At 38.8% G+C, this 22,349-nt stretch overlaps 1 protein-coding gene across 1 annotated transcript; it reads right to left on the bottom strand.

Annotated features, from left to right (window-relative positions):
• Positions 1–1,313: 1,313 nt before the first annotated feature.
• LOC112221397 (homeobox protein Hox-C13a) lies at positions 1,314–6,573 on the bottom strand. The gene is made up of 2 exons (XM_024383545.2): positions 5,574–6,573; positions 1,314–2,513 (listed from the first exon to the last, which is right to left on the bottom strand). The coding sequence occupies exons 1-2, from the start codon at positions 6,232–6,234 to the stop codon at positions 2,254–2,256; spliced, it is 921 nt and encodes a 306-aa protein (XP_024239313.1). The 5' UTR covers positions 6,235–6,573; the 3' UTR covers positions 1,314–2,253.
• Positions 6,574–22,349: the final 15,776 nt, after the last annotated feature.

Genomic DNA, 22,349 nt, shown 5'->3' with positions numbered 1-22,349 from the left:
CTCTGGAGGTTAACGTAATGTGTAAATTAGCCTATTAAACAAGAAATGATGTTTCAAGTGAGAATTGAGCAGGTCTGATGTCGAAAAAGAACGGACATCTTGGCTACTTGACACATATCGTGTCATTTTAGCAAAAAACGTAGTGTGTACCAGACGTTAGCTACACCACTACATGGCTATAGTATGTAATTAACTACTGAAAACACTACCACGATTTTAATTTAGTCCAACTACCACCAAGCTACAGCAAAATGTAATATAATTACTAGTCGAATTACATAGTTCACTACTCCCCGTGATTGCCTATACTGATATCGTATTCGTTTGCTGCTCAATACCGAACATGAGGCAAGCGAATACTGTAGGTTATTTTAGTTTGGTGGCAACATCATGGGAGATTTTTACAAACAAGGCACATTAATTACATAACAACATATTATTGGCAGGGGGAGGGATGTATTTTCGTATGGGTATCCTGTTGCTGTGTCCTGGCCTATCTAATACGTCATTTCTAATATCTCGAGACGAGTTAGAAATGGGGATCTCATATTGCAAGCCTCCACTTTAAACTTTTGTCGAAAGGTTCATTATCTTATTAAACAGAGCAGTATAGGCCCAATATACAGGCCTGTGTTAAGTGGGCATATAATATAGGCCTATCCATCCATCCAAACCATCCAATATCAGTCATTTTTTGGCCTATGGATATCATAGACATACAAGCATACATGTCAAAAACGTGCCTATCCAAAAAGCATATAGTACTCCTTTAGGCCAGGATTGGGCAACTTTTATTGGGAAGGAGGCCACAAAAAAATATCAACTCATCATGAGGGGCTGCAGTGGTTCGCAGGTCTGCACTCCCACATCTATACCCACACATCCAGACTACTGATTTGAGCAGTCAATCTATTTGTGCAAGTTACACACGCAAAAAAACGGAGCGTAGAGAAAATGTTGCAGTTGTAAATCAAGTCCTCTGCAACTCTACACATTTTTCGATGGGGTGGAGATGCTTTTTTTTTTTGCAATTGTATAACAAATTCCTGCAGCTGCAAGTTGCCCATCCCTGCTCTAGGCCATATATCAAACGTCCCTCAAAACCAACGGCGACGTGACAAGCCCACAAGCTCATGGGGATGTGAGATGACATTTCAAAAAGAGTTCCACTAAGTGACTTAGAGGAGACAGGAAAGAAACACGTCATTTAATTCATCATATTTCAACAACATCATGTTATTCATCATCATTTATTTAGGAAACACCTTACCAGTACGTTTTAAACACCACAATACAGTTCACATACTGCACGAAAGAAAGTTACAAGACAGTCTGTCTGCTTAGAAGGCGTGTGAACAGATCCAAATGTTTTTTTTATACTATACATAGGCCTACTATAAACAGAAAACAAAAGAAATCGATTGTGCATTTATGTGTAATACTCACTGACTTTAATTTGCTTACAATCATTCCAGTTGCATGACAGAGACATTATCCTTCACTGATAAAGGAACACACAAAGGGTTTGAGACGTTCCAATTGACAACCCTGTGATACGAGAGAATATGAATTAAATAATGAAGGCATTGCACTCTACATGTACAACAATAGCAGCCTTGCTTTTACCTTATTAACAAAACATATCCTGCAGAAAGAAAACATATATAGCTTCTGAAATCGGGGACAGGGGCGGTTTTGAACAAAACCATTTTATCATCCGTAGCCCCTGCAAAAACCCTCTTGAGTTCTTGGCTGAGGAGAATACATCTCATGTAGTTTTTTTCTGTAGACTTTCGAGTTCATTCGTTGTCGTTCTCCCTGACCAGTTTATGTCCATATTGCAATTCTCTTTCCGTTGATGGCGCGATGAACATATCTAATATGTCTGTTTTGATTTGGCTGTCTGTTGGACGAAAAGTCCTGGAAATGTCAATTGGTTTGGAAAAAAAACACGCAATCCTTGTGTCTTTTTGAAATACAGATATCGTTTTAAATATTATATATTTATATATGTACATTCATATAAAACAATGTTTAACTGATTTCTCAATATTTTCACAGTTTTTATAGCATTTCTTTCTCTATATCGAAAAAAGAGCGGTTGGTGATGGCATGGATGTGTGGACTGTTGGTACTTAAATAAAATACACTGCCGAAGCATTCGTCAGGCTTGGTTGTCTCTAAGAGGTAAATTATGGATTGAAAGACGGTGGGATGGATATCAGCTGTAGTGTACAAAGGCCCGGAAATATATCAAGTAGTAGGCGTGTGATTACTAGTCTTGGATTTACAGACAAATTTCTTCTCTTTCACCCGTCGGTTCTGGAACCAAATGGTGACTTGGCGCTCTGAGAGGTTGGTCCCGGCGGAGATGCGTCTTCTTTTGTCTTTGGTGATGAACTTGCTGGCAGCGTACTCTTTCTCCAGCTCCTTCAATTGGAGCTTGGTGTAGGGAACCCGTTTCTTACGTCCACGACGGTAGCTACTGATCTCAGGCTGCAAAGGGACTACGTCTGGAGAGAAAAAAAAGAGAGAAGGAGAGATGTATTACGCAAAGACATTTCCCAGCACAAATTTTGCCTCTGATCAATTCAAATGTATTACATGTAATAATACGTTTGTTATGAAGATGCAAATATGTCAACAAGGTCTTATAGACATTAAATACATTACATTACCTGGGCCTATTGTGCGTATTTAAATTGAAACATTACGCACGAGATTTTCGGACGCACAATTGGCTGTCTACTCTTTTATTGGTATTTACATGTTTATTTATACACTTTCATCGCTAAAGTTCACATACAATAATATAATAAGCATGTTGTTATATTTATCCGGGCACCTGAGGTGTATGAGGTATGAGAGAATGTTTTTTTGAGTGACAGGCAAACATTTGTGAAATGTTGCATTTCTTCAAAATATGATCATCTTGATCCGTGATAAAGACATGAAAGACACAGAGATGGTCCTTGAGGGTCGATGCATCGTTTATACTTCCTTGTATATCTTGAAAAAGGGATGAGGGATTTAAGTAGTCTCTCTTTCAGATTTTTTATGACAATAACATATGCGTGGCCTTGCTGATGTACACAATGTTGTAAAGTAGTTAAATAAAATCAGGATTATATAAGGGACCAAATCTCCGAAACATCCATCCTACCCCAAATATCTATTATTGTTCATATAATTTATATAAATATAAAAACATCAACAATAGGTTTTTCAACAGTGGACATATCACTGCGTAATTACACAAATTATATGCCCTGCAATGGATCTCTGAATATTTTTGGTATTGTACTGTGATGATAAGATGAGCACTTCTGGATAATAGTATTGCATTTCTTTAATATTTCTGCAATTTTCTCATCTTCGACAAATGCACTTACCTCTACCGGGTCAATGAACCTGATATAGGCGTAGCCTAGTTATCAAGAACACGTTGACACGATCAAACTTTTGAGTAGGCCCATTAAAGTGGAAATAGCTAAACGTTTGATTTATGTTGGGAATTGGGATTTGAGTTACCTAAAGCTACGACTTAGGTCTGTCTGGCTGCTCAAAAAGCTGCCTGACAGACCAACAGTTCCGCCTGTCTGAGTGACATGAAAGGACAGGTATGGCTTTGCTTTAAAGACGAGACTAAGTTTGGGGGGTGGGTAGCCTGGTTCATGGTAGTAAGATGAAAGATACCCCATAGGTCTACTAACATTTTTACATATGAGATCATTTTCGTGGTGCTAAGTCATGGTGCTAAGTGAGTCATGGTGCTAAGTGAGCTAGAAGGAATTAGAAATACGCAGATAACAGGTACGCATCCCTTCATTCCCGCTGTATGTCTTGATATCAAAATATTTGTTAACAAAACTAGAACATGTTCATTTCCTGGTCAAAATGTGTTTTGTGAAACGAAACGTGAGGAAAGAAATGATTCGGTGCACGACACGTCCGCCATGTTATGTCAAAATCTTCCATGGTAAACCCAGTGCTATTTGGAAAATAATATGGTTGAAATTCTGCACTCACACATGTTCTCATGTTTTCTCAAGTCAATTGAAATGTGGGCATCATTGTCCCAAGAATGTTTGGAATTTAAGCGTTTTCAGAGGAAATGTTCAATATTTTCGGAGGAAATGTAAAGTCTCAAAGTTTAATCTTACAGTTCTACACACAGCCACGCAGTGACAGATACACGGACCCATAGGCTACACATTAAGTGTGTGTGTGTGTGTGTGTGCGTGTGTGTGTGTGTGTGTGTGTGTGTGTGTGTGTGTGTGTGTGTGTGTGTGTGTGTGTGTGTGTGTGTGTGTGTGTGTGTGTGTGTGTGTGTAATTCACGAGCTCGTGGTCCGCGTGTGTGTTTTTAAGGAAACTACTGGAAAAGGAGGCAAAATGGCGTGAGGACAGAGATAGCTAGGGCAACAATTAAACGCACCTGTATCCGAAATGCACACACACATTTCACCAAGAGGTTAAAACCTTGCTGTAAACGAAGCAGTCTAGTAAACACCATGTAAACAGCATACTGGGCGGTTATGGGCCCTGTATCATTTATCAAATATCAGACTATAGGCTATGTGACAAATACAAAGGAAACGTTGTTCTTCAAAAAGCCATTGGATTTGTCAATAGTTACGCAACACAGTATTTGAGACTGATATTAGGCGCACACGTCTTTGGCGAATGGAAAATGAATTCTGCCTATGCAAACCCGCCCTCGTGCAACATTGCAGACTCTGCAGAGATTTATTGGCACAATCCAAACAGTAGCCTATAGCCTAGCTCGCAAATTGGATCATACAAGGAGAAAGGGTATGTGTTCATGCCCCTGTCTATTCTGCCACTGTGTGACTCACTACCCGGTTTAAGCACTATTGCAGTCATATTGTGACTTGGAAATAACAAAGCTGAAACGAATTGTTTTGTTGCTGAAGAGTTTCTAGTCTGCCCAATATGTCATGCATGTTGTTTATTTATCAGATACATAAAATCACATTGAGTAGGGTGTTATCTCTTACGATTCATTTTTTTCAGAAATGGTTTCAACCAAAGCACAATCCATGGTGCTGAGTTGAATTGAAGGACGTGAATTGAAGGATTTTGGGCATATTTTAGCGATCAGTGACATAGCCAACCAACCGCACAGACACTCCCCCAGTAAAGGACCCAGTGGATGAAAATAGCCTACCATGTCTGACTGTCAGTTTCATTACGCGGTGAGATGTTCTACAAATATTGCGCTGTCTCTCAATAATGTACTAAAGGGATGCTATACATTTATATACATTGTCGTTTGTATACCACTCTACACTTGATCATTGACATATAGGTTATGGACTTTGGTGTGTGGCACGTGATAAATGATGCGGCTACATTACGATGAGGAAATCATTGCATTTCATATAGAAACCCCGCAATTAAACTCCAATAACATCGACGTAAATTTCGACGGAGGGAATAGGTTACTTCAATAATGGATAACAATTCTAAGATAAATAAAAACAAAGGACAATGCTGCAATTCCACACATTATCTAGACATTTAAATCTCAAAGCATATCACATTTCATACCTGGAAATGGGGATTTCCAAAGATGAGTGGACTGTGTTTGCTCCTTGGAACAGTACACCTGCCCATCCCAGCCATTTGACAGAGCCCAGTGCTGGTAGCCCTCCATAGGAATCAATGCGTCGTGCCTGGGTTCGGGGTGGCTGATCCCGGGCACCACAGACATATCTAGATATCCAGGAACCGCTTGGTACGAGCTAGCAAAACTGGGGTAGAAGGCGAACTCTTTCGCCCTGCTAGACACCTCTTCAGTGGGCAACGCGGTGTGGGGGTCGGCATATTTCTCTGCGGGGTGGTACGAGCAGGGCTTCTGCTGCAAGTTCACGTTGTGCGAGTGAGATAACCTACAACCGTAATAAGGGTTTCCAAACGGATAACCGTAGCTCAGAGATGCACTGGAGGAGGTTTGGGGAGCAGGACACTGTCGGCCGGTGTCTGGGGAAGATATATCCGAGTACACCGAGCCCTGGTGAGTCGCTATAGTGCCAGAATGTCGCCCCAACCCGGGGTGCGACATCAGGTCCCTGCAATGGGTCGCCGGGCAATTCCCGCTCAGTCCCTCCATTGTTTGGTTTTTATTCGGATTGTTTTCATTCGGGCTTTTTTCATAAACGTACATCAAGGTGTCCGCCCAGCGTGGATGCAGAACCAGTGAAGTCGTCATATCAGGGGCTGCGGATGGTTTTTAAAAGTCGACTACTCCAAGACCGACACCTCATTTCCAACTACATTTTACGTGAGCGCATGCGCAACCAAGACCCGTGTGTCCAGTTCATTAAGGTTCTGGCACGTGATATGCTAAGGAGCCCGAAGAGATTGGGGCTTGTGAGTGGGGGGAGAATAGCCCTTTAAACAACTAGCAGCTCAAGTTTCACCGGGTCTTTCTGTGGAATACAGGGTCCCATCATTGGCTGAAGTCACCTACACGAACATCCTTAAAGGGGAGGTTGGAAACCTTAGGTGAAGGGGGACACGAAAACAATCTGCAAAGTTTGGCCGACACAGGAAAATATTAACCTGAAGTAAACATTTCATTGACTCAGAATTGTTTTCATTTTGGGCAAGATGAAAATTACATTTGAGTGGTATTATAATAATTGAATATGCAAGTCTAGGCCTTGTTATGCTTTGTGTGACAGTGCCGGTGTTGGTTTCATTAACAAATGTTCCCTCAATTAATTTATTTTGGAGTCAGAGTGGAAAACGTTTAGCTTGCATGACCAAAAATAAGTTGCACATACAGACTTGCATATTCACACAAGTGGTTAACATAATAACTTATATCCATATGCAAATAGGCATACATGCTAATGCAAATAGACCATGTAAGCTATGTAATCAAACATGTAATTGTGTATTTTCTTATAATGAAAATAATGAGACGACCATTGGTAAAACATTAAATAGGCTATATGTTTGTCAGCGAACTGTGTGTAGGCTACGGGTAAGTAGTTTCAGCATTCCGAACTGCATTGGCATGAATTCTACTGCTTACTCTAATTTCAATAAAAACTAATTCAGGCCGTTTAATTAGGCTACAGGATTGCATCTTTCATTTACGAACGTAGCCTAGTTGGTGAACTATAATCAATGACGCATTTCAAATGCAGTTTATTAGACTTAAAAAAACAAAAACAATCCTAACTCATATTTGTGGGAGAAAATAGTGGGCGTCACATTTGGCTCTTTTTGGGGAATCCAAAGGTGATGGGTATAATCTAAATCTTGGGTCAAGTTTGTCATAATTAAAGCGCAAGATCTGCCTATATGTTGTTCTTATCGTGGTCCCTTCAATTGCCTTCATATTCGAATAAATATCGATAGCTATGAACGTGCAAATTTTTATTTTTTTTCAGCCTTTTGCAATCGGTAGAGTGACAGACGTAAGGGAAAGTAACGTCGCAAGATGATTTGTAGCCTTTCGCAATAATAACATGTTACTGAAAAAGCACAACTGTGTTTTGTTTTTCCACAATTTTTAATGATTCCAAAATAATACCCCGTCAGTTAAAATAAAAAAAAGCGTCAGAACAGGTTCACATATGAGTAGACTTTATTTGTGTGGAGGAGATCCATCTATTTATTTGTTTGGAAGAAGGATTACTTCAGGCGCAGAGGCACTCGTTTTTTATTCATTTGTCGTTCTTTCCTTTGGACCGAAGACAGATACATTAAAATGTAGAACATTAAAATACCATACAACATTTCAATGTTCTGATGCCAGTCACGTTTCTAATAACGCAATTATGTGTTTAGGACGCCTAAGGTTGTCCCAATGTTTTGGAGATTGACAATAGGGTATGACTACTGAATATTCAACAAACACAACATTTTTACTTGTGATGCTTTGGTCTATCCTGAACAATTTCAGACTCATCAAACTCAATCCGATCTCTTGAATCTCGACATGTTTATCTATATATCTAATCGACTGTAAATTGACCGCGAAACAGTTATACATTGTGCCAGTGTTGTGCACACATTATATGGATATCTAGACAGGAAAGGGAAAGCTAGAGTACAACTAGATGGCTGTAATTCGTCGTCACATAGACAAACAGTGCTCTGTTGTCTCAAATCCGGAGATTACAGCTATGGAGGGCCGGCTCATCCAAATGGCAGCTGCACGGAAGTCCAAGGTCAAGGTAAAAAACGCGGACAAACAAGGTCGTAATCAGTCTAGACAGACAAGAATGAACTTCACACTCTGCCGAGTATGCATGCAAACTCCTGTAATTTACAGACCCTGACTCTGAAATACCTGCAGAGTGGATAGTAAGTATAAAGACAAGGAAGGACAAACAGTCCAATAGTAGCTCAAGTAATTTCCTGTGTTTTTAAAGGGACAAGACAACTAGGTTTGGGGCTGTGTGGAGAGGGAAGAGAGACAGAAAACTGGGCACTATAACACAGGCTAGATAGACTAATACAATTAACGCGTCTGCATCTTTTCATGAAACTTTGCTGGTGAGAGGTGTTTAGAAATGTTATAGGCGAATACATGTTTTGCAATGTAATGGTTAGCGAGGTGTAGGCAGGACTAGCTTCACCATGGAACATGGTGTTCCATTGTTAAAGTGGAGTTGCAAGGCTTTAAAAAAAGAAAAGAACACCTCTAACTTGTTACCAAATATTCAGCATTGTTCCCTTGCGATACACATTCACCTTTTTACATATTTTTGGACATTAGACTGCATTGGGCTTGGTTATTGATAAAGATATCACGTCAATCATTTTTAATTACTATAGTTATGACTCATTTAGAATCCTCTTTCAAACGTGTCATATAAAATGAATGGATCTGTGAGGTTATACAGGCATTCAAACTAACTCCAACGTTCTGTATCGGGCGGTAAGCTAATTGAAGAGTGTGCAGGCCCGGCCTATGGCAACACATGTATTTATATGCGTGAGTGTGCAGGCCTGGCCTATGGCAATACATTTATATGCGTCCTTACACGTGTAAAGACAAATAACTTTATTTCGGGTACATGGGTTGTCATTGAATTTCCCTGCTCAATTAATTGCATTACTTTGGGTAATTATTATTCGCATTATTCGCTCAGGATATCATTTATCTGCGGTAAAGTAGCACCCAACAATGACAACATTCATGTTTTCAGTGCTTCCAAAGTACAGATATTTCTTCGCCAAGTCAGCAATAGATTTGACATTTTTCTAGAAACTCCCATACCATAAGCCAAACTCTAACGAATGCATAGGCTATAATCACGCAAAACCAGGTATTCCTGCATGGCATCTCGACGACTGTTAAATTGATATGTATAAACGTTCATTTGAGCTATGGAACATCCTCTATACGTTTTAACAAATGATAATGATACAACAGCAAAGTACGACTTCAAATGTTTATTCTCCATGAGCGAAATCCCCAAAGCGTTTGGACATATCCAGTATAATAAATGCTGTTATATTTCCTGATTGCCAAAATATTGCAACGCTACTAATATACAGAAAACACCTGATACAGTAGGCTTTATCGTATGCAACATGCATGCAGGATAAGGGTCGACACTCATAAATTCCATTCCAGCAACCTTATGTGTGAAATGAAACAAAGAAAATGACGGTGAATGTTCAATTAATGAACTGATTAATTTCCTAAATTGACTGATTTGTCCTTAAAGGGGTATACACAGCTTGTCACTATAGTGATGTAAGGTACGTCCTTTGTACCTTTAGTTCTAGGTACATAATTGTACCCTTGCAGTTCGGACCTTAAAATAGGCAATATTGTACCTTAGGGGACAAGATAGTATAGGCACAAAAGCGTGCCTTTTGAAAATGTACAAATGTGTCTTTTTAGGGTTACACCACAAAGCATTATTTGTATATTTCCCAGGGTGCCTTTCAAGTGAATTTTAGAGATACCAGTACCACCCATGACTGTGTTTGCTAGTGACTATTACGTTCAATGGCTTTCAGTTCAAAGTGAATATTTTATCATCGAAATAAAAGTATCATAAGGTCATACTTTGACAGCGTAGTTTTACTCAAACAACATAGTCTAAAACTCTAGGTTTGCAGGCCACATCGAGCAAATCACATTATGCTGGCTTGCAAAGGGATATGTAATTCATATTCGAATCCAGCCAGAGTTAGAATTTCCCAAAAGGTCAACTTTTAATCACCAGCAACCTGCATTTACAATCACTGCCATGGAAAGGACATTTTAAATGAGACTACCTAAACCATCTAAATGTGAACAAACATGCAGTAACAAGTGCAATAAGTCCAACTACCAACAGATTGGATTAGTTTAATTATATATGTTATTTAGCACAAGCTCAATCAATCAATGTGCACGCAAAAAAACATATGTTGACACAAAGAAACAATAGAGCATGCTGGGAAATATGATAATTCTGGCCGTGGTTTTTGAGAGTGTGTGATGATTGTACCTTTATATTAAAAGTATTGGCTACAAAAATGTACCATTATACTATTATCTGCACATGTACCCTAAAATGTACCAAACAGTGCCATGTGAGATTATACTGTACCCTATACCCTGGTTTCTGAAAGTGTAGCCTAGGCATAGTGTTGTAAACAAGCAATAGAACCGCAGCTGCAAAATTCACACGTCAGTTTTGTCCAGATTTAACACAGCACCCTTAAACTCGTGCTAGATCTGTCACACCGGGAATCAGAGGCTGGAAGATGGAATCATTTTTTTTGAAAGGTAGGGTTTGGGCCGGGGCCCCAGCACCACCACACACATTACTCAAGTCCCCATGGTGATGGTCGACAGACCGTGGAGAAGCCTACCTACCTGTGATGGGGCTTCCGCTCTCAGGAACTGACTGACTGGTGCATGTGCTCCCCTCCCGGCCTGCGCACCACATAAAGCATACGATTTAGTACCAGTCATTTCCTCTATAGCGCGGGGAATTATGAATTATTTGATCAAATGTATTATCTAGTAATACTTCGGTTATTTACCTGCAGTAGAATACAATATAACGTAATAGAATATAACAGAATATAACAGAACGGAATAGAAAGATAATTTATTGATAGATCCTGTTCTCCCAAATACACACAGATACAACAATTGTGGCGTAATCTCACTGGTTGTATAGGGAGAATGAGGCAATATCCTGGGGGATCATGTACAATTCTTTGAAGTAACCTCTGGTGTTCTAGCATACGGTATGGGATGGATGGAGTGATTGACTTTGCAGGTAAAGCACCTTGTCGAAACTACTACTGTTATAAATCAGCCAACTGCCTTGTTAGCCTCAGTCTTTGCTCGAAAATCAGTAGTATGATTATAAAAACTACCATGCATAAATATGTTAGTAGTTTTAATCATCAAAGTGTAGCGAATATGCTCGTTTTTTTTGGTTGTTTCATCGAATAAGCAAACTGCAAACACAAATCTCGAGATGGAGTTCTACTTACTTCATTTTGCGTTAATGTGCGCTCACATTTTGAAACATGGTTTGAAACATGTACTGCACGAATAGGGTATTTGTAATCAAATTAACTCCGGCCACCAAAATATCCATGCGTAAAAGCATGCGTAAAAGCGAATTGGAATTATCATCGATAACTTCTCAAAGCAATGGACAAATAAAACAATCTTTCCTATGTTTTATTATAGTTTTTTAATTGGAAGGGATATGGAAATAAATATTAGTCCAATTCAGTCGAGGAATGAGACTTCAAATTAATTTAGAAAAGATTGGAAAAATAAAGTCTAAATATATTTTATTTGCATGTTTTCCTAAACAAACCATAGGCTACTACTCATGTGTTCGGTATGTGTGTGAGTATAGTCTGCTGATAGGTACATGTTTCAATCAACATTAAGTTATGTTTCTTATTTTACACTCCGAATATTGTTTTTGATTTAATGAATCCTTTTTCGAAAGATACAGATACACACACGCATAGCATAGCATGTCACACATGTTCAAAGATTCTGGGTTTGGAAAGTCATGTTGGCAAAGGGTTGTCATGGAGAGGCTTCCTGTGCACATGCCGTTTCGACCATCTACTTCAACCCCAGTATTCACCCAGTACCTCGTGTGTAACAGGCCTGCGTCTGGTGCAGTCAGGTAATAAACATACAAGTAATATCTGTGTAAATATAGACTACAGCAGCCAGAACGAGTTTCATTCTCGAATAAAAGAATACAGACTATTTCATTATGTCCAAGGTAATAACAGTGAAATAAGAAAGTCATTTTGAGACAAAGGTTCACGACATCATTTGATGACGGGTGTAAGTCCATGTTTGATTCAAACAGTTGTTAAATATGTTTAAGACATGTATTATATATACTTATATTCACTTTATTTTGTCACCTAGAAGGAAGAAAACATTTACACTTGCGTCATCTATATATTTTCAACTCGGAAATTAGGCAATATTTCCAGCATTTATAAATCATCCCCACTTAAGATTTGAGCATGTAATGTATTACTACTAGGGTATCGCTGATAAGGTGCATCCTAAAGGCACATGTATCAGCTCAAGATAACGGCGATTCAAACATGATAATATCTGAAGGCCAACGACTATCCTTTAGTGAGCTTCTTTGGGGCAGGTAAATCTAAATAATTATTCAATTAATCAAAACCGGTGACTGTTTAAGGGTTTGAATGCTAAATGCTAATCGCAACTGTTCATAACTAAATCTGGGTGAGGGCCACACCTAGGCATGCACGAGCAAACCTGAGAGGGGGAGGGGAGACTGTTTGACCGAGGAAGGTGGATTGACTTACGTGCAGCCTGAGATGAATACTGAACTGAATCAAAATCGGGTGATGTCGCATTGCAGATATTTTTTTTCTATCATTTACGATTTCCTATTTGAGATTAGGCAATTGAAAACATTTGCATATATGCGCGATATAGAGTAGGCCTGAACCACAAATAGCATGCTATTCTGTTTGTTTTATTGTGAGGGGGATTGTGTCTTGTTATGCAAAGTTGGTAAGCAGTCAAGCAACGTTTTTCAGGACCGATAGGAAACAACTTTATAGATGTATAGATACATCTCTAGAGATGGAAATTGCATATAGATGTATAGATATTTTGGCATATAGGTAATGGCCATCGCACTATGTAAAAAGCCTCGGTGCTTGCATTGTTGTTTTGAATTGAAGTTGCAGTTGTACGAATGAGCAAGAAATTGTGTGATCTAACGAATATGAAAGAACAAAGGGGGAGTTTTCAAATCCAGTAGATTCACCATCATAACACTACAGGCACCGACTTGTTCCCCTCACTTTTATGCTGCTTTGATTCTGAACGCATTTCACATGTAAACTGCATTTTTAAGATATTTCAAGCAGTTTTTCCTTTAAATATATATTTTTGGGGGAAACAATGCTTGAGAGATTCCGTAAAAAGCTTTTGCGTAAACAATATAGCTCCACATATGAAATGCATAATGTTTGCTATGTAATGTCACAGTGGGATACAAGATAAACTTTGAATTAGACAAAGAACTCCTTAAAATGATTTCCGTCGTTGCCAAGTCGCTGCGGTGGATATTAATCATCAAACAGATTCCCATACACGTAGTAAAAAAAAAAAAATCAAGCATGTATTTATATCCAAATATGGCATGCAGGCAGGCGTACAGTAGAATATGTCTTCATTTAGGAAGCACAGGCCTTTATGTATTGCGTCATGGATCATAGAGTCCATTGACATTTTGCTCATTCAGCAGACGCCATTATCCAGAGCAACTTAGTCAGTGCATTTAACCAATAAGTAAAACCCTCCGTTAAAAAAAATCAGCTATCAGCGAAATCAATGCTAGTAAGAAAAGTATAGAGAATGTATGAATAGAGTACACGTATAGAGAGCATAGCGAAGCAGTGTGTCCAATCGTTTGAAAGCAGACAGAAGCAGGCAAACAACTCCCAGGTTGCAGAGGCAGACACGTCTCGTCGGAAGTCCAAGTTCAAGTTAGAAGAGGCGGTCACTCACCGCAGCTGTCCAGACAGCACAACAAAAGACACGACACTGCGGGCCTATTGCTCGTTTCTTCCCAAAAATATTTCTGCAAATATTTTTCAGTTGTTGTTGTTTAAATATCAACAAATGGCATGTCAGGAGAGCCAAAACAAGTTTTATTTTTGCTGTTGTTTTGGTCTGTATAACCTTTGACCTCAGATAACTGGTAACTTAAAACATCATAGGCTATTGATAATGACATCATATTTCCATGTTGCATGTTTATTAAACGAAGAAAAGGTATTTGATAATATAAGGTGCAATGAAAACCTATTCCCGCAGACCACTAGTGCAGTCACGTGTCAGTGGATGGAGAATTCTTCCTATCTTCTTTTTTATTATTGAGATGTTCAAAATTCTAGTCTATATATTAACTTTGATTTAACTGTTATTTAAATGCATTTCTGATTATCAAGACATGAAGAATAGAATATGTCTAGCCTACACCTCGTGCGTTCTAGTCAGATGTGGAACGTAATGACCAGCATTCCTTTGTATCTTATTTACAAATGATATATTACATTAAATATATTATGCTTAGAATATATGCTAACACAACATAATAAGTCACAATATATATAACATCCTGATATAAGCCTAATACAATAAATATAAACATGCCTACCGAGTCTAGGCCTATATGCAATATTATATGCATAATATATAACATAGACTGTGCACCTTCAACAATATCCTTTTCCATAATTCAATGAGTTAAGCATGGGTTATTATAGTATAACATAAGTGTAGGTGTGAAAGGCTGTATGCCCTATAGGATAGTGGTGAAGACCTATATTTTACGCATCAAACTGCGTGGCGTAAAAAGTCTGGAGTATTCAACAGTTAACAGATGTAGAAACATTTAGTTACATTTACTCAGTGACTGACAGTAGGACATGTACACTAATCATGTATGGCACACCACACACACGCATGCAGCTAATACAAACGTGGCCTCTATTTACGCTCTCCATCGCTAATACGAACGATGTTGACAAAATATAATGGTCATTTATTTTGTATGTTGCAAAGGACTTACAATCCTTGCACTTGCAGTTCATTGATAATATCAACCTCAGAATATCTTATCAACGGACAACTCATTCAGTTCATACATGGGCTCTCCGGTTGTCGTGGAGGTTAGAGCTGCACGGTGCACTGCATGCAAGCAATGCACCGTAAATTCACAAACAACTTTGAATCAAGGCAACATGTAATATAAAACATTCTTCATGTCCTGTGTAGTTTGCCTATTCGCAACAGTTGTTTCATTCATCTGGGGTGACATCAGGGCACATTGAGTAGTGCTATGCTATCTATACAGCTATACATTCCCTATACAATGCACAGAAGTATTTAGCTACAATACAAAGTTCGCAGTCATTCCCCACAGAAATACCGTGTGAAATATGATCTCAAATGTTCGAGCGTAACCAAATAACGGAATAGTCTATTTTTGCGTCGTTCGTTTGCGAGGAAAATATATAGGCCTGGTTTAAAAAAAGAAGAACAAAAATATGAAGTTGTAGTACTAAAATGCAACATGCTACAATTTAATTATACAATTTAAATTCCAATATTAGGTTTAAAACGAGTGGTTATTACAGAGAATAAAGAAAACACATGTGCTGCTTGTGTTTACCCAGAAACCCATACAAACACCCCCATACTGTAACATATTCTCATCCATGTAATCTATGACAAAAAAATAATCAGAATTCGAATTTGAAGACGTAGAATGTCGTCCCCCCCCCCACACACACATGCCTGTATGTGTAGGCATGAGTAGCATACTTCCAGGTGTACAACACCATTGATAACGGACAAGTACATCCAGTGCGTAACATGCATTTACTATACTCTTTATAGTTATGTTTGAGTGGTCTCCAATCCAATCAATTAATGATCTGTTTTTCGCTCTCTTTTTCTTTCCTTCGTCAGTTTAGCTACAATGCTGTCCACCAAGACATAGCACAAACAAAAACCAACATTTTAGAAGGCAGCCTGGAAATATAGTGCGATTACATAGACCATACGTCATCTCCTCGAGAGGTTTTATGCCCCTACCCTATACTTGGCCAACATAGACCCGCTATAGCCATCTAAAGACAGGTGAAACATGCAGAAAAAGAAGGGAAATAAACATTCTGAATTGTGTTCAACTGTCATGGGATCACAGGAAAACTCACCTCACCCAGAAGAAACCAGAGGAACAAACAAATAAAACACCTGTTAAGAAATGCTCAAATACATAAAGGGTAGAACATAGAATTTGAACATAGAATGTATATATATTCAACTTCACAATCTTGTGACACATCTCTTCAATCTCGTTTTTGAGAATAACCTGTAACGTGCATTCCTATGTTTAAGTCAACATGTATTTCAGTTGCGTATTGATCAAGCACACTTAAACAAATCAACATTCGCCAACTTACATTTTAAAAGGTGGAAAATGTTGATTCCAGAATTTCAGTTCAAACATGAGATATGACAATACAGGCAGGCTATTTTCTATTTCAAGACGTCTCCTCCAATTCTCTATTTTTAAGACTTCAATATGTAAATCCCCGCTTACTTATTCAAATGTCACTTTATAGCCTCTGTCTGTGTCATAGGTCAAGGTCAAGGACGACCATTCTAAGAAGTAGCCTTATTCATCCATTCAAAAGTCGTCTCAGACGTCTCAAAATGGTTCACAAATTCTTATCGATCAAAGTTTGAGATTCGAATTAGTTCACAAATATCCTTCTCCCTAAAACCCCTTGTTCAATACGTCGCATGCAATGATGTCATGCTGCGTTCTATGTAAACATGTTTTCAATAACCGAAAAATTAAATAAGAAATAATCGACCAAATAGCCCAAACATGCCCGTCTTTTTCAACTCGCACATTAATCTAACGAATAATGTCTAGTTTGACAATGCAATGCATCTCATATGGATCATGTTGAGGAATTGGTGTTTGGCTTATACGTTTTATTGTCAAAATTTCTCATCGAAATATAGGGATTCTAAAACGACCGCTTAAATCCATCGGTAGATGTGTTCAATTCTCCCCTCAAATGAGAAATAAGACCGGAAAATACATATTTTCAGGACACAATGTTTTAGAAAACGCATATGGCCATTGATTTCAACCCCTGTGACGCTTCCTTGATATGGTAGCCTATACATGAATGTTAGCCTTGGTCTATACGTCAACAAACATATATTAGGTTAGTAGCCTAACTCTTTAAACCAATTTTCTCAGGCTTCAATCTACACAAAAAACATAAACCAAACACATTCGATTTGCTTTCGTTCAATGGTTATTTCCTCAAATATCCCATTGGCTACTTAAGTTCATATAAGGACTAGAATAGAAGATCCGAGTTCAAGTTCAACGTCTGTCTCCTCAGACAGAGCCAGGGTAAGCTCAGCAAAATACCTCCTCACTCTCGTAAAAGAAACGGTAGCACACAGAGCGGGGTCCAGACCCGACCCAAAATAAAATAATAAAATATAGGATATAACCTATTGAATTCGGTCAGTCCAATGAAAAGGCTCAAGTGACAGAGATTAGTTTGACAACACTCAACACATTGATGAGAACGACTAGCTACCATTGCGATCAAATGAGGTTCCATGACATGTCCATGTCAGTCAAATCTAAAATGTGCAAATCTCTGCGTAATAGGACGCACTGCACTGTCAATATTGTAGACCACTATAAGTTGAGGAGGTGAACGTTGATAATATTTTAAATGTGATGGGCGACCATACCATTATCCTGTGGTGGAAAAAGCGCCCAGTTGTCATACTTGAGTAAAAGTAAAGATACCTTAATAGAAAAGGACTCAAGTAAAAGTGAAAGTCACCCAGTAAAATCCTACTTGAGTAAAAGTCTAAAAGTATTTGTTTTTAAATATACTTAAGTATCAAAAGTAAATGTAATTGCTAAAATATACCTAAAAGTATCAAAATTAAATGTTTAAATCATTTCAAATTCCTTATATTAAGCAAACCAGCCACAATTTTGTTTTTATTTTTTATTTAGGATAGCCAGGGTCACACTCCAACACTCAGACATAATTTACAAACAAAGCATTTGTGTTTAGTGTGTCCGTTAGATCAAAGGCAGGGGAGATGCCAGGGATTTTATCTTGATAAGTACATGAATTCGACCATCTTCCTGTCCTGCTAAGCATTCAAAATGTAACTAGTACTTTTGGGTGTCAGGGAAAATCTATGGAGTAAAAAGTACATTATTTTCTTCAAGAATTTAGTGAAGTAAAAGTAAAAGTAGTCGAAAATGCAAATAATAAAGTACAAATACCCCCCAAAACGGCATAAGTAGTACTTCAAAGTATTTTTACTTAAGTACTTTCACCCCTGCCATCATCCAAGAAGTCAACCATAGACAGACCGTACCATCCGGAGCATAAACACTGTCTGTCTGGCGCATCTGTTTTGGTCCCACGTCCCTCTCGATCTTAACAACAACTGTCATTTTGGACTCTCCATTTGTAATGGTGTGTGTGTTTTGTAGGCTAACATCATTGTTTTGGCCGACTACGAAAGGGTTCCATGAGCTCAGTATAAGATTTAAATAACATCCCCTGTCGAAACTACTTGTGCATGCCTTTCAAATTGTAATTCAGTATAGGTCAATGAAAGGCAACAACATCTCCTAAAATGAGATACACGTTTACTTGGATTAGAGAAACTGAATCTACAGAATCGGTGTCGCTTTTGATGGTCTCTAATTAAACGCCCTTCAATGTAATTCCATTTATTGAAGAAAGCTATATTCATATGTGTTAGCACAGCTCATCGTTTGTACTCATATTTAAAGGTATTGCATTATTACGTTGTCCTTTCTATTTGCAGAGTTACCGGAAAAATTAGATAAGAATATACTGATATTGATAATAAGTTGATTACAAAAGTAACTCTAAATTGTTGTGGTGAGGTACTGTATGTTCAAGTCTGATTCACAAATTTTGAAGGCATTACCTGTTAGCGCTGAGTGACATATCCCCTCCCTCTATCATGTAACATGTAGGTCTATCTCTTTCAAGAGGATACACAACTTCGAAAATATTTCAATATTCACATTTTTTATATATAAAGTAGCATGCCGCTATCCACAGTACATCCCAAAGAAAGTTGTTGCAGTCATCAGATAACATCAAAACATCACGAATTCCAAATAAACGTTTTAACTGTGTGTATCGTGTGTGCCCCAAGTCTTCCAGTGTATTTTATTTATTTAATTGGTGTGTTTAAAGACCTATCCATGTTTGGATAAAAGTTGTTTTGTTCAGTGAATCGTTCTATAAAAGCCAAGTAAATACAAAACCAAATGTAATTTGAAATTGCAGCTTTTTTAATTAACATATTGAGAAGAGTAATGGGGTGATGAAAAACCACAATTGTAACATTTGATCCTGAGTGGGATTTTATTGAGAAACCAACAAAACAATTTCACTTGCGACTCTAAATTCTACTATACAACATAGAATGAATAGAAACGGTGCTTAATTAATTTCTCACTTTAATTGGATAATTAACGGGTGAAAGCCTTGTAAAATAATCTGCATCAGTACGATATAAAATGCATGAGGGGGTTTTACATGGCTGTAGATGGCAATGATTTAGACACTTTTCAAGACAATATAGGTTTAGTTACAACGCAACGATCATTCTCAATCACAAGGATGTGTTTTGACAGTGCACATTGCAGCATCTTACCACTAACGTTAAAAGCAATGTCAATACTAAAATGTATTCATTGAGTCTCTATTGGTCAGAGGTTTGAAGAAAGACCAAGTAGAAATAGATGGCAATGAAGTGGACCACCAACACTTGACCTCTAATTACACAGCCTGTGGTTCAATACAGGCACTAATGACAGAATAAACATAACCAGATATTGTTCTTTGGTCAGGATGGGGAACCCAGGTGGTCAGCAAGTGGTTGAGATAAGCAACGAAGATAAACATTTAGGGAGAGGTTTAAGTTATTGCCCACATTGGCTTCTTAAGTTTGGGATGTGCGTTAAACAGCCAACCAACCCACCATTTAAAATATGATGGTGTGTGTGGTGTGGTCATGGTCAGTCTCCAGAAGGCTAGTCTACCAACTCTTATAGAGACCCCTGAGATATAGGTCTAACTACACTCTTAGAAAAAAATGTAGGAGGATCCTTTGAAGAACCCTTTTTGGTTCCAGGTAAGAACCTTTTCAGTTCTAGGTAGAACCCTTTTGGGGTCTATGTAGAACCCTTTCCACGGAGGATTCTACATAAAAAAAATCAAATAGTTCTACCTGGAACCAAAAAAGGTTATCCTATGTTGACAGGTGAAGAACCCCTTTGGAACCATTTTTTTCTAAGAGTGTACATGCCTGCCCAACACCAGAACCCTGAGACATCCTTATAGGTCTAACTAAATGTCTACCCAACACCAGACCCCAGAGATATCTTTATATACAGTTGAAGTCGGAAGTTTACATACACCGTAGTCAAACACATTTAAACTCAGTTTTTCACAATTCCTGACATTTAATCCTAGTAAAAATTCCCTGTTTTAGGTCAGTCAGGATCACCACTTTATTTTAAGAATGTGAAATGTCAGAATAATAGTAGAGAGAATGATTTATTTCAGCTTTTATTTCTTTCATCACATTCCCAGTGGGTCAGAAGTTTACATATACTCAATTAGTATTTGGTAGCATTGCCTTTAAATTGTTTAACTCGGGTCAAACGTTTCGGGTAGCCTTCCACAAGCTTCCCACAATAAGTTGGGTGAATTTAGGTCCATTCCTCCTGACAGAGCAGGTGTAACTGAATCAGGTTTGTAGGCCTCCTTGCTCGCACACCATTTTTCAGTTCTGTCCACAAATTTTCTATGGGATTGAGGTCAGGGCTTTGTGATGGCCACTCAAATACCTTGACTTTGTTGTCCTTAAGCCATTTTGCCACAACTTTGGAAATATGCTTGAGGTCATTGTCCATTTGGAAGACCCATTTGCGACGAAGCTTTAACTTTCTGACTGATGTCTTGAGATGTTGCTTCTTCCGGCGCCGACAGAGATGGCCGCCTCGCTTCGCGTTCCTAGGAAACTATGCAGTTTTTTGTTTTTTTACGTGTTATTTCTTACACTAGTACCCCAGGTCATCTTAGGTTTCTTTACATACAGCCGACAAGAACTACTGAATATAAGATCAGCGTCAACTCACCATCAGTACGACCAAGAATATGTTTTTCGCGATGCGGATCCTGAGTTCTGCCTTACAACCAGTGTAACCGAGTGGATCACATGCAGCGACCAAAAAAAAAAACGACTCAGAAAAAGAGGGAAACGAAGCGGTCTTCTGGTCAGACTCCGGAGACGGGCACATCGTGCACCACTCCCCAGCATTCTTCTTGCCAATGTCCAGTCTCTTGACAACAAGGTTGATGAAATCCGAGCAAGGGTAGCATTCCAGAGGGACATTAGAGACTGTAACGTTCTCTGCTTCACGGAAACATGGCTCACTGGAGAGACGCAATCCGAAGCGGTGCAGCCAGCGGGTTTCTCCACGCATCGCGCCGACAGAAACAAACATCTCTCTGGTAAGAAGACGGGCGGGGGCGTATGCCTTATGGCCAACGTGACATGGTGTGATGAAGGAAACATACAGGAACTCAAATCCTTCTGTTCACCTGATTTAGAATTCCTCACAATCAAATGTAGACCGCATTATCTACCAAGAGAATTCTCTTCGATTATAATCACAGCTGTATATATCCCCCCAAGCAGACACATCGATGGCTCTGAACGAACTTTATTTAACTCTCTGCAAACTGGAAACGATTTATCCGGAGGCTGCATTCATTGTAGCTGGGGATTTTAACAAGGCTAATCTGAAAACAAGACTCCCTAAATTTTATCAGCATATTGATTGCGCAACCAGGGGTGGAAAGACCCTGGATCATTGTTACTCTAACTTCCGCGACGCATATAAGGCCCTGCCCCGCCCCCTTTCGGAAAAGCTGACCACGACTCCATTTTGTTGATCCCTGCCTACAGACAGAAACTAAAACAAGAAGCTCCCACGCTGAGGTCTGTCCAACGCTGGTCCGACCAAGCTGACTCCACACTCCAAGACTGCTTCCATCACGTGGACTGGGAGATGTTTCGTATTGCGTCAGACAACAACATTGACGAATACGCTGATACGGTGTGCGAGTTCATTAGAACGTGCGTTGAAGATGTCGTTCCCATAGCAACGATTAAAACATTCCCTAACCAGA

The sequence above is a fragment of the Oncorhynchus tshawytscha genome, linkage group LG22 (assembly GCF_018296145.1).
Source record: "Oncorhynchus tshawytscha isolate Ot180627B linkage group LG22, Otsh_v2.0, whole genome shotgun sequence".
Lineage (NCBI taxonomy): Eukaryota > Metazoa > Chordata > Actinopteri > Salmoniformes > Salmonidae > Oncorhynchus > Oncorhynchus tshawytscha.
This window is presented reverse-complemented; position numbering and strand designations above follow the sequence as displayed.